General features: G+C 37.7%; 1 protein-coding gene across 1 annotated transcript in view; it reads left to right on the top strand.

Annotated features, from left to right (window-relative positions):
• GALNTL6 (polypeptide N-acetylgalactosaminyltransferase like 6) overlaps positions 1-13,740 on the top strand; it is a 1,267,846-nt gene that overhangs the window by 1,232,340 nt on the left and 21,766 nt on the right. Inside the window, exon 13 of the mRNA XM_037831017.1 lies at positions 2,431-2,580. Coding sequence (XP_037686945.1) covers positions 2,431-2,580 — 150 coding nt within the window. The remainder of the gene's footprint in view (positions 1-2,430; positions 2,581-13,740) is intronic.

Genomic DNA, 13,740 nt, shown 5'->3' on the forward strand with positions numbered 1-13,740 from the left:
AGCTCTGACCTTCTAAATGTATAAAGAAAAAGGAAGGGAGGAATGGAGGGAGGGAGGGAAGAAAATGAAAGAAAAAAGAAGAAACAATCAAGACAATTCTTAAAATGAAGATTTAATCAATATCAATGGCAGGTCAATGTGCCAGGAAATTTCTAACCCAATAATAAATAACAGTCTGGAATCATCAAAACTGAAATTTCAAGAATAGCATTGTTGTTGATACTGTTGTAATTTGACAAAAATAGCACAGTTCATTTCAGGGACCAAAAAGAAAAGATTAATTCATTCATCTTGACAGATATTTCAACATACTTTCTGTTCCTATAACCAGTGCAAGTTTATTGAACATCTATTATGTGTCATGAATTGTTATGGGTGCTGGAAACACAAAGATTAAAAAGATATGATCCTTGCCTTCAATGATCTTTTACTAGTGAGGGATGCAGATCTACAAAGGGGCAATCATAGTGAACTAAGGTGAGGAAGTGGAAGGAGGAAAAATATAGCCTGATCTGTGCAAGGACCCACAAACATTTTAATGTTGCTGGAACATAAACCACTGGAGGGAAAGGGTTCTTTCTGATATGCATTATGACTTTATTCTAACAGTTATGTGAAGATATTGTGGGGCTTTAGGTTGAGGGGCAACATGGAATAAGAACAGGTTTAAAAGGGAAGAAAATCAATTGAATTTGAGATATGTTGAATTTGAGATGTCCAGGGACATGCAATTAGGAAACCCAACAAGGAGTTGGACATGCCACGGATGATGAGTTATCCACGTCTTGGTGAGTGTTGAACCCAGAGCGCATCAGAACAAGCAGGGAAGGGCCAACATAGCAAGGACAGGATCTGGGGACGACCCTGAGTGACATCTGTGCTGAAGAGATGACAAGAGCAGACAGGCGAGATACAGTTCCACGCATACCAAAGGAGGAGAGTAATTTAAAAACCAAGGAGCAAAGAGTTCTGATTAGGAATGAACAAAATCAGAAAAATCTTTAATTCACAATTATCCTTGAAAAGTCATTCCCATGGCCAGGATTTAAATGAATCTAAATATGTGTTAGTCCACAGCCGTGCTCTGGAAAAAGAAACTTCACAATCCCTCTTCATGAATCTGTTTCAAATGCCTAATCTAATACCCCTTGTAGGTAAAGCATTCTCTTTTGTCCTGTCTTCTTGGGAAACAGAATATAGTCACTCGTCGTTACTTACATGTTTAATTTAGCTCATTTCTTTATTTTCTTAGATGACTTTATATAGTACTTTTTTTTTCTTTTCTTTCTTTCTTTTTTTTTTTTTTTTTTTTTTTTTGTCCTCAGTTTCCTTACCACTTAAATGTTTTTGTTAGCTGAATTTTTCCAGATTCTCTACATTTTCTTTCCTGGATAAGACTTGAAAATGGAAATATAGTGAGGACCTGTCAGTGCTGAGTGAATTGCCTTTGTACAACTCAGAATTGTGCTTGCTTTTATCTCACAGGGTCTCCTTGACAGCTCTTCTTTATTTTGCAATTCACAGCTTGGTTTCAAACAGCTAGGCCTAGCTCAAGTCCTAGTGTGAGAATTATATACCCTTACTGAAATTTTAGAATTGTACAAAATCATAGGAATCGTCTAGTCCATTTTCTCACTTACCCAAGAACTTCTACTGCATCCTTCAATTGTTGTCCAGCTCAAATAACTAAAAAAATGCCCTTCCCCTACAGGAGTGATTTTAAACAGATAATACATTGCAAAAATCAATTTACAGCATCATAAGTAGCATTTTAAAAATAATAAAATTGGATAGGATAGGATAGAATACATTAGGATAGGAAAACATTAGCTAGACTATCAGAATACATTAAGGCAGGAATGATAAATATCATTTGTGAATCATCTGCTTTAGTTTGTGAGGGGAGTCTAATTGTGCATGTGTACTGGGTCACAATATAAAATGTATTTCTTACCGGGAGTTACATCCCTGCAGAATCAGTATTACCGATCCTAGGAAATGAATTTGCCTATTCTTTACATCAAGTTTAGCTTCATTTCAATCAGATTGTTCAAGGTGCTGACATCAATCCTGTTTGCCTCCACTCCTCATCTTTTCTCAATCTATGTGCTCATTTTGGCTAACTATATAGCATTTGATCTAGTAAAATTTTATTTAAAAAGAGAATGTAAAGAGTTTCATTAATGACTTCTCTAGCTGGAGACTGCATTTGCATATTTTGGCAGCGTGGGCCAAAGATACAGCTGTTGGTGGCACAGCATTTTATGATACATACCTTTACTAACCCCTCTTTGTGCTAAAGCGTAGTTCATTCTTGCAGATCAACAAAGCAGGAGTTCTAGATTGCTAAGAGAAATACCTTCTACCATTCACAAATCTTTCCTCCAAATTAAACTCACTGCAGCTTTTCTGCTCTTGTTCCTTTGCTAGCTTTTTACCTTTGGATGGAGAGAAGATATTAGACCTGGTGAGCCACTGCATACCCGAAAATTCTGCTTTGATGCTATCTCACACAGCAGCCCAGTCACACTCTATGACTGTCACGGCATGAAGGGGAACCAGCTCTGGGGATACCGCAGGGTAAGTCAGTTCATTGAGGTCATTTCCAAATACTAGGGTTTAAGATTTTCTTTAGAAACACACGGTTGTTTTGTTATTCACTGTGTTGTACTTTTATTCTAGTAATATATATGACCTAAAATTTCCCCTTTAAACCACACTCACATACATAATTCATTGCTGTTAATTATATTCACAACTTTGTGCTGCCATCATCACCATCCATTACCAAAACTTTACAATCACTTCATTTAGAAATTCTGTACAATCTAAGCATTAACTCCCCATTCCCCACCCCCAACCTAGTCCATGGTAAGCTATATTCTAGATTCTAGATTTTGATTCTATGCTTATTCTAATTATTTCATATCAGGGCAATCATACAGTATTTGTCCTTTTGTGTCTGGCTTATTTCACTCAACACAATGTTGTCAAGGTTCATCCACATTGTCATACGAGTCAGAACTTCATTCTTGTTTATGGCTGAATAGTATTTCATTTTACGTATACATCATGTTTTATTTATCCATTCATGTGTTGATGGATACTTGGGTTCCTTTCCTCTTTTGGCTTTTGTGAATAATGCCACTATGAACATTGGTGTGCAAATATCTTTTTGAGCTTCTGCTTCAAATTCGCATGGGTATATACCTCATGGTGGAATTGCTGGGTCATATGGTAATTCTATTCTTAGCTTTCTGAGGATCTGAGAAACTGTCTTCCACAGCAGCTTTACCATTTTATATTCCAACCAACAAAGAATGAGTCCACCTATTTCTCCACATATTCTCAACTCTTGTTATTTTCCATTTTTGAATAGTAGCCTTTCTAGTGTATGTGAAATGGTCTCTTGTGGTTTTGATATGCATATCTGTAATGGCTAAGGATGCTGAGCATCTTTTCATGTGCTTTTTAGCCATTTGTTTATCTTCTCTTTAGAAAAATGAAGATGCTTCCCCATGTTTCCTTTTAGCAGTTTTATAGTCCTAGCTCTTATATTTAGGTCTTTGATCCATTTTGAGTTAATTTAATTTTTATATATGGTGCGAGATAGGGGTCCTCCTTCGTTCTTTTGCATATGGATATCCAATCCTCCCAGTGTGATTTGTTGAAGAGACTATTCTTTCCTAGTTTAGTGGACTTGGAAAATTTGTTAAAAATCAATTGACCATAGATGTGAAGGTCTATTTCTGAACTCTCAATTCAATTCCATTGATATATCTATCCTTGTACCAGCACAATGCTTTTTTGAGTGCTGTAGCTTTGTGATAAGCTTTAAAGTCAGGAAGTATGAGTCCTCTGGCTTCATTCCTCTTTTTCAAGATGTTTTTGGCTATTCAGGGTCCTTACCCTTCCAAGTATATTTGATAATTGGCTTTTCCAATTCTGAAAGTAGGCTGTTGGGATTTTAATTGGGATTACATTGAATCTGTAAATCATTTTGGGTAGAATTGACATCTTAACAATATTTAGTCTTCCAATCCAGAACAGGGAATGTCCTTCCATTTATTTTAGTCTTTTTTGATTTATTTTTGCAACGCTTTATAGTTTTCTGTGTACAAGTCTTTACATCCTTTTTAAATTTATTCTGAGATATTTGATTCTTTTCATTGCTATTGTAAATGGAGTTTTTTTCTTGATTTCCTACTCAAATTGCTTATTACTAGTATATAAAAACAATACAGATTTTTGTGTGCTGATCCTGTACCCCACCACTTTGCTGAACTCATTTATAAGTTCTAGTAACTTTGTTGTACATTTTGGGGGACCTTTCTATATATAGGATTGTTTTGATTTCCTAAGATGCTTAAAGCAAATTATCATACAATGGGTTGGCATAAAGCAATGCGAGTTTATTAGCTTATAGTTGGAGGCTGAGAAAATATCCAAATGAAGGCATTAGCAAGGTGATGCTTTCTTCCAGAAGACTGGCTGCCACTGACCCTCGACTCCTCTATCACATTGCAAGGCAAGTGGTGGTGTCTGCTGTTCTCTCCCTTCTTGTTCCTTTCAGACTCTTGCTTCCATGGCGCTCTCTCTCTCTCTCTCTCTCTCTCTCTCTGTCTCTCTCTCTCTCTCTCTCTCTCTCTCTCTCTCCATTGCATTTATGAAGGACTTCAGTAAGAGGATTAAGACTCACCTTGAATAAGGTGGTTCAAATCCTAACTGAAGTAGCTTCATCATGAGATCCTACTTACAATCAGTTTACACCTACAGGATTAAATTTAAGAACATGTTTTTTTAAGGTACATACAGTTTAAAACCACCACAAGGATTATGTCATCTGCAAATAGTGAAAGTTTTACCTCTTCCTTTCCAGATTGGATGCCCTTATTTCTTCTCTTGCCTAACTCGTCTGGCTAGAACTTCCTGTGCAATGTTGAATAACGGTGGAGGCAGTGGGCATCCTTATCTTGTTCCACATCTTACAGGGAAAGCTTTCAGTCTTTCACCACTCAGTATGATGTTTTTCATGTATGCCCTTTATCATATTGAGGAATTTTCCTCATATTCCTATTTTTCTATGTGTTTTTATCAAGAAAAGATGCTGAATTTTGTCAAATGAATTTTCTGCATCAATTAAGATGACCATGTGTTTGTTTGTTTTTTTTTCCTTCATGCTGTTAATGTGTTAATGTAGAATATTACATTAATTTTCTTGTGTTGAAACACCCTTGCATACCTAGGGAAAAAATCCCACTTGTTGATCATGTGTATAATTCTTTTAATGTGCTGTTGGATGAGATATACCAGTATCATGTTGAGGATTTTTGCATTTATATTCCTAAGAGAAATTAGTCTGTAATTTGCTTTTCTTGTAGTATCTTTTCTGGCTTTGGTATTAGAGTGATGATGGCCTCATGGAAGGAGTTACATAGTTTTCCATCTTCTTTAATTTTTTGAAGAGTTTGAGCAGAATTGGAATTAATTCTTCTTGGAATGTTTGGTAGAATGTCCCAGTGAAGCCATCTGGTCCTGGACATTTATTTCTTAGGAGATTTTTGATGACTGAATCAATCTCTTTACTTGTAATTCGCCTGTTGAGATCTTCTACTTCTTCTACAGTCAGTGTATATGTTCATGTGTTTCTAAGAATCTGTCCATTTCATCTAGGCTGTCTAAGTTGTTGACATACAGCTGTTCATAGTATCCTCTCATGAACCTTTTTATTTCTGTGGGGTCAGTAATAATGCACCTTCCAAGATTTCTGATTTTATTTATTTGTGTCATCTTTCTTTTTTCTTTGAAATTCTAGCTAAAGGTTTGTCAATTTTATTGATCTTTACAAAAAACCAACTTTTGGTTTTGTTAATGTTCACTATTGTTTTTTCGTTCTGCATTTTTTTTTATTTCTGCTCTAATCTTTGTTATTTCTTTCCTTCTGCTTACTTTGGGTTCAGTTTGCTGTTCTATTTCTAGTTCTCCAGGTATGCACTTAGGTCTTTAACTTTAGCTCTTTCTTCTTTTTTAATGTAAGCATTTAGGGCCACAAATTTCCCTCTCGGCACTGCCTGCACTACATCTAATAAGTTTTGATATGTTGTATTCTCATTTTCATTTGTCTCAAAATTTTTATTGATTTTCCTTGTAATTTCTTCCTTGAACCATTGATTTCTTAAGAGTATATTTAACTTCCTTATATTTGTGAATTTTCCAGTTCTCTGCCTGTTATTGATTTCCAACTTAATTACATTGTGGTTGGGAAAGATGTTTTGTATAATTTCAATCTTTTTAAACTTATTGAGATTTGTTTTGTGACCCAATATGTTGTCTATCCTGGGGAATGATCCATGAGCACTTGAGTAGAGCATATATTCTGCTGTTTGGGGGTGCAATGTTCTGTATAAGTCTGTTAGCCCTAGTTCAGTTATCATATTATTCAAATTCTCTGTTTCCTTATTGATCTTCTGTCTAGAGTCTAGATGGTCTATCTATGGATAAGAGTGGTGTATTGAAGTTTCCAACTATTAGTATAGAGGTGTATATCTCTCTCTTCAGGTTTGCCTTATGTGTTTTGAGGGGGTTACCATGGTTAGGTGTATAAATATTTATGATTGTTATTTCTCCTTGGTGGGTTGACCCTTTTATTAATCTGTAGTGTCTTCTTTGCCTCTCTTAACACTTTTGACTTGAAGTCTATTTTGTCCAATATTAGTATAGCTACTCCAGCTTTCTTTTGATATTATTTGCATGGATAGTCTTTCACTTTCAATCTATTTGTGTCTGTGGGTCTAAGATGAGTCTCTTGTAAACAGCATATAGTTGGATTGTGTTTGTTTTTTTTTTATCTGTTCTGCCAATCTGTTACTTTTGAGTGGGGAGTTTAATCCATTAACATTCAATGTTATTACTGTAAAAGCAGTATTTGCTTCAGCCATTTTGTCCTTTAATTTTTTTTGTCCTTTGATTTTTATATGTCATATCTTTTTTGTCTTTGTTTTTCCTGTATTTCAGCCTCCTTATCTGTATAGTTGATCTTTTGTGATGTATCTGACTGATCCTGTTCCCATTTCTGTTTCTGTATGTTTTTAAATACTTTCTTTGTGCTTACCCTGGAGTTTGTATTCACAACCTATTTTTATAACCTACTAATTTGAAAGATACCAACTTAACTTCAATAGCATACATTTCTCTCTCCCCATACCCTTCCATTTCCCCTCTTTATGTTGTTTTTGTTCCACATTATCTATTTATATTTTGCATGTCCATTATTGGGAAATATGACTTTTTCTTGTTCAATTATATTCTGACTCTCATAGGAATTAAACAGTAGTTTTGTACAATGAAGTATTTTTGGCTGGCAGTTTTTCTCTTTCAGTACCTTAAATATGCCACACCACTGCCTTATTATCTTCCGTGGTTTCTGATGAGAAATCAGCACTTAGTCCTGTTGGGGATCACTTGTATGTGATTAAGTACTTTCTCTTGCTGCTTTCAGGGTTTTCTATTTATCTTTCACAGTGACATTCTGATTAGTATGTATCTTGGAGTAGGTCTGTTAAGGTTTATTCTATTTGGAGTACATTGAATTTCTTAGACATGTGTATTTATGTCTTTCATAAGAGCTGGGAAATTTGGGGCTATTGTTTCTTCATATATTCTTTCTGCCCCCTTTACCTTCTCTTCCCCTTCTGGGATACACATAATGTGTATGTTTGTATACTTCATGCTGTCACTCATGTCCCTGACACACTGCTCAGTTTTTTCTATTCTTTCCTCTATCTGTTCTTCTGACTGTATGATTTCAATTGTCCTGTCTTTTAGTTCACTGATTGTCTCTTCTGCCTGTTCACATCTGCTGTTGTAAACCTCTAGTTGTTTTTAATCTCCTTTATTGTGACTTTCATCTCCATAATGTCTGTTGTGTTTCTTAACAAACTTTCAAATTTTTATTTTTGCTTGCACATTGTCTTAATATCCTTTAGCTCTATATCCACTATTAATTTATTTCTATCCATATTTTCCTGTATCTCCTTGAAATGATTTAGACTTGTTTGAACTTCTTTGTTAGTTGTTCCAAATTCTGTGTCTCTTCTGAAGGTCTAATTTGTTCCTTTGTCTGAGCTGTATCTTCCTGTTCCTGTAATTTTTTGCTGATGTCTGGGATCTGATTATTTTGATGTGCTAACTCTGAAGGTCAATTTCTCCCTCTTGCCTAGGTTTTTATTGTTGATTGGTTTTATGTGAAGGCTCTTCTTTGCTACTTTGTCCATTTTTTTCTGAAACTTTAGAGTAGCCTATGTTTAACTGTTCAGACTTTCTCAGCTCTTCTGCACCTGATTATTGCCCCAGATATGCAATAAAATTTTTAAGATTGCCCTTTTGTGTGCAATTATTTTACCTCCAGGAGAAACCTTCCATTCCTCTGTTCCTTCTCCAGGAACTTGATCTGTTCTGTTTGCTTTGTGCATAATTTTCTCCCCAGCTCCTGTGATTTGTTCAAATTATCTCCCTCACTCAGTGCTCCCTTTTTTTTTACACTTTTCAGCTCTGGGGTCTGTCTTGTTTTACAGCAGTTCAGTTCCACAAACTCTACCCCTTTTTCCAATGAGGTTCTTCTGCCTCTGGTTTCTTTCTTGTTAGAGTCTTCTGCCCCAAGGAGCTGATGGGGGTCAATCAAGAAAATCCATTTTGCATTTAGGTGGTCTGGCAAACAGGGACTGAATTGAATGTATACACCACTTGCCAACACTTTGCTGTTGTCTCTTTTTTCCCTGGGGACACTTTTGTATGCAGCCTGCCTCTGCAGCTTTTTCTCTACCCTGGGTTTCTGTGGACTTGGGTCCCCATGCCTGGATATGTGTGAGGTTCTAACTCACTGCTGTAAGCAGTTCTGTAGTCTACATCTGTGGCAGGAGGGACCCAGGCTGTGCTGCTTCTGTGCAACTCCCAAGCTGTATGGAACTGAGTGAGGGGGAAGGGTCCAGACTGACGGGTCTGGGACATAAATCTTCTACCTGATCTTGGTGTTTATTTTTAATTTGTCTTCAACACAGCATTTGCTGACTCCTTCTCCAGTCTCTATCATACTCCTCAGTTCCAAGAAAGTGGGATTTGTCCTTTTACTAGTTGATTATGCAGGGAGAGTTTTCCAGGGGATGTCTTACCTTGCCATGTTGACGATGTCACTCTAGAAACACACTCTTTTGATTTAAGGTGCTGCCTGAACATACATACACATATTAGGCCCACATACTTGGGGATGACCAGCAAAGATTTGGGCAAAGTTACAATGCAGAGGCAGGAGCATGCTTTTTTATTTGCTTGTTATATGTACATCCATCATAATTAATTATGATTGCAAAATGACCTTGAGCCAGAACACAAACAGTACAAAGAAAGGGATGAGTCTGAATCCAGAAAACTCCCAGAGGGAACAATGTGTCCAATAAATCAATAAAAAGATGTATGTTTTTTAAAAGCTCCAATTATCACACACACAGATTAACAAATCTATTGATTTATTGTATATTTCAGATTCACTTGCTTGGGGGCTGTCTGGGTCAAGACTATCACATTTACACAAATATTATACATCCTTGTAGATATAATTGTTGCAATCCTTAAACAGAAAATGACCCATTTGCAGTCTGGCCAAAAACTGCCTAAGCAAAGAAAGGAGAACTTATTTGGGGAATTTAAAAGTTTAAATAACTATAAAAGAAAAACAGTTCAACAACAAATATAAAATCACATTTTAATGAGTTAATAAAATAAGGAGCCATTAATTTATTGTTTAAAAGTATTTTCACTAAGTTTTCTTTTGGTAATTCTTCAGGAAGCTATAGAAATGAGTTGTTTTTATTTTTCAACTTTTTGCTTTTTTCAAGGCAGGACTTGGCTGTCATTTGCAGATACTCATAAAATGCATTTTGCCCTTCAAGCCCACAGAATGGCTGGGGGTCTTCCCAACCAGATAGAAGATGCTCTCTGTTCAGCCTTGCCATGCTCTGGCACAATCCAGCCTATGCCGGACTGTAAGGAAAATGTCATACCCACCCCTTACTCATCAGCATGACTATCCCGTGGCTGAGGCAAGCTCAATGCTAACTGAAATTACAGAAAGCAAAAGGGGAGGAGCTGCAGAGAATCAATATGGGTAGAGGGGGCACTGGTTATAACACCTTTTCCCTCACTTAATGAGCTTTATGGTAGCTGCCTCTTTGAGTTGGACACCTAAAATTATACTTAAAGGCAGACTTATTTATACAAGTTTATTCTGCATTACCACACTCCAACATCTGACAGATCATGACTAAAAAGTACAAGCATCAGTGGTTGTATACTTCTACAAAACAACTTAAAATCAAAAGAGCAAATACAAAGACATGGCATCATATATTTCGTCACACAATGGGCTAAAAATCACTGCAATAGAAAAAGCCCACTGTTTTCCTTGTGCAGTATATACTAAATGACTTATCCTATCAAACTCTTTTGTTATCATTGTCATACAGTCTGTGTGTGGTGCAATAAGGGAGCTGCTTTTTATGGATATATTCTGACCTTTAAGAAGTTGCTTTCTGGGCACATCAATAAAATACCTGTTACTCTTTTCCCTAGTGTGCTGGTGGTCCTTAATGAATAGACCATTTCTTATTAGTGTACATTTATAGCAGGAGAGACAGAACACTCGATGTGCATTTAAGCCAAGAAAATACAATTGTTTTCATTAGAGAGCTTACAAAAGCTTACAGATGGATAAGAACAACCAACACACGTGCACACAGAACTCCTGAGGAGAAAAAAACAGACTACAGTGATTTCCAGAGGTAATTCTTCTGAGCTTTAACACTTTAAACCATTCAGGAATCCTAAGGGATTTGTGGCTCTTATCTCAGATCCTTTTGTAGCTATTGGTCTTGCATTACTTAGCTAAAGGTTATCTCACTGTGTATTTATATAACAAGCAAGGTGTTTATACTTAATCAAGAGCATGCCAAAGACGCAAAATGGAAATTTCTAAAATATCTCATCTTTGATGGCTCAGACCTGTTCCACATACCTTCTTTAGAACGCTCCTCTTGTTTACTTCCAGGGCTTTGCCAAAAGCTTAAAGAGAGAAAGTATAATGAGGGAAATCTCTCTGGGGTACTACCTCTATTTAAATGTACTACTTGGCCCTGGGGGCTTCCCAGGGCTTGACAATCTTTTGAGCTTGCTTTGGAGCCCTTGTTATATTAGCATATTCATGAATCAACATGGATCTCTAAGACACTAATTGCCTGAAGAGCCTCAGTGGGCCACCTCCTAAGCTCCACAATTAGCAGGTAATAACCATCATCATCACCTCCAACTGTTAAGGAGGCTCTAAGCTAGTGCTTTACCCACATCCAGGCCTCAAACCTCATAACCACGTACATACTATTAAGTATATTTTACCCAGAAAGAAACTGATACTTTGCAGATTTAAGGCAGAGCCAACATTCAAACTTGAGTGACTCGGGGGACTCGGGCAAGATGGCGGCATGGAGAGGAGTGGAAGCTAAGTAGTCCCCCTGGAACAACTACAAAAAAACAGAAACAACTAGTAAATAATCCAGAATAACTGTGCGGGGACAAACGAGACCATCCACTCATCATACACCAACCTGAATTGGGAGGAATGCCCGAGAACACAGCATAAAATCTGTAAGTAAAACCTGTGGAACCAAGTCGTGAGACCCCCTCCCCCATAGCCCGAGCTGCAGAGCTGCGTGGTGCCAGAGAGAAGCTCTCTCCCAGCAAGCGAATATAGCTCAGCTGAGCTCCAACTGGGGTTTTAAGTAGTGAGTGTGAACTGCTCACTACAGGTACGCATCCCCAAAAACAGACAGAGGCTCTGGGTGATGACTGACCTGGGAGAGCCGGAGGGTCGCCTTGGACTGGGTCTGAAGGGGACTGTTTCTTTTTTGGCTCAGTGGAGAAAGCCCCAGTCATTTTCAGTTTCCAGGGCTGTGACTCAGGGAAGGGCGGAGACAGCACAAGCAGAGAGAGAGACCATTGAAATGCTAATGACCTCCACCTGGGGGCTCTGTCTTCTCTAGGAGGAAAGGGGTGGGGCCCTTTCCATTCAGAACCAGACCCCAGAGCCTGGGGGAACATAGCCATACCGCCTCACACCAGTCAAGAATTATAGGCTAACAGGCATCACCTGCTGGGCAGACAAGCACAGTGACCTGAGGCATCAAAGGGTGGAGCAATTTTCTAAGAGACACCCGCAGGGAAACCAGATACTGAATATTTCTTCCCTCTGGGACCTGAGCCTGTTCTGGTCTGGGAAAACCTGATTTGGATAACCAAGGAAACCATGCCTAGACAACAGAAAATTACAACCTACACTAAGAAAAACAAAGTTATGGCCCAGTCAAAGGAACAAATGTACACTTCAACTGAGATACAGGAATTTAAACAACTAATGCTAAATCAGTTCAAAAAGTTTAGAGAAGATATTGCGAAAGAGATAGAGGCTGTAAAGGAAGCACTGGACATGTATACGGCAGAAATCAAAAGTTCAAAAAAACAACTAGAAGAATCTATGGAAATGAAAGGCACAACACAAGGGATGAAAGACACAATGGAAACATACAACAGCAGATCTCAAGAGGCAGAAGAAAACACCCAGGAACTGGAGAACAAAACACCTGAAAGCCTACACGCAAAGGAGCAGATGGAGAAAAGAATGAAAAAATATGAGCAACGTCTCCGGGAACTCAAGGATGAAACAAAGTACAATAATGTATGTATCATTGGTGTCCCAGAAGGAGAAGAGAAGGGAAAGGGGGCAGAAGCAATAATAGAGGAAATAATTAATGAAAATTTCCCATCTCTTATGAAAGACATAAAATTACAGATCCAAGAAGTGCAGCGCACTCCAAACAGAAGAGATATGAATAGGCCTACGCCAAAACACTTAATAATCAGATTATCAAATGTCAAAGACAAAGAGAGAATCCTGAAAGCAGCAAGAGAAAAGCGATCCATTACATGCAAAAGAAGTTTCATAAGACTATGTGCGGATCTCTCAGCAGAAACCATAGAGGCAAGAAGGAAGTGGTGTGATATATTTAAGATACTGAAAGAGAAAAACTGCCAGCCAAGAATCCTGTATCCAGCAAAGCTGTCCTTCAAATATGAGGGAGATCTCAAAATATTTTCTGACAAACAAACAGACAATGAGAGACTTTGTGAACAAGACACCTGTCCTACAGGAAATACTAAAGGGAGCACTACAGGGTGATAGAAGACAGGAGTGTGTGGTTTGGAACACAATTTTGGGAGATGGTAGCACAACAATGTAAGTACACTGAACAAAGATAACTATGAATACCGTTGAGAGAGGAAGGTGGGGAGCATGTGAGACACCCAAGAAAGGAGGAAAGATAAAGACTGGGGCTGTGTAACTTGGTGAAATCTAGAGTATTCAACAATTGTGATAAAATGTACAAATATGTTCTTTTATGAGGGAGAACAAGCAAATGTCAACCTTGCAAGGTGTTAAAAATGGGGAGGCATTGGGGGAGGGATGCAATCAGCATAAACTAGAGACTGTAACTAATAGAATCATTGTATTATGCTTCCTTTAATGTAACAAAGGTGATATACCAAGGTGAATGCAGATAAGAGGGGGGGATAGGGGAGGCATGTTAGACACGACATTGGTGGTATTGTCTGATTCTTTATTCTACTTTGATTTAAGGT

Source organism: Choloepus didactylus, chromosome 3 (genome assembly GCF_015220235.1).
Source record: "Choloepus didactylus isolate mChoDid1 chromosome 3, mChoDid1.pri, whole genome shotgun sequence".
Taxonomy (NCBI): domain Eukaryota; kingdom Metazoa; phylum Chordata; class Mammalia; order Pilosa; family Megalonychidae; genus Choloepus; species Choloepus didactylus.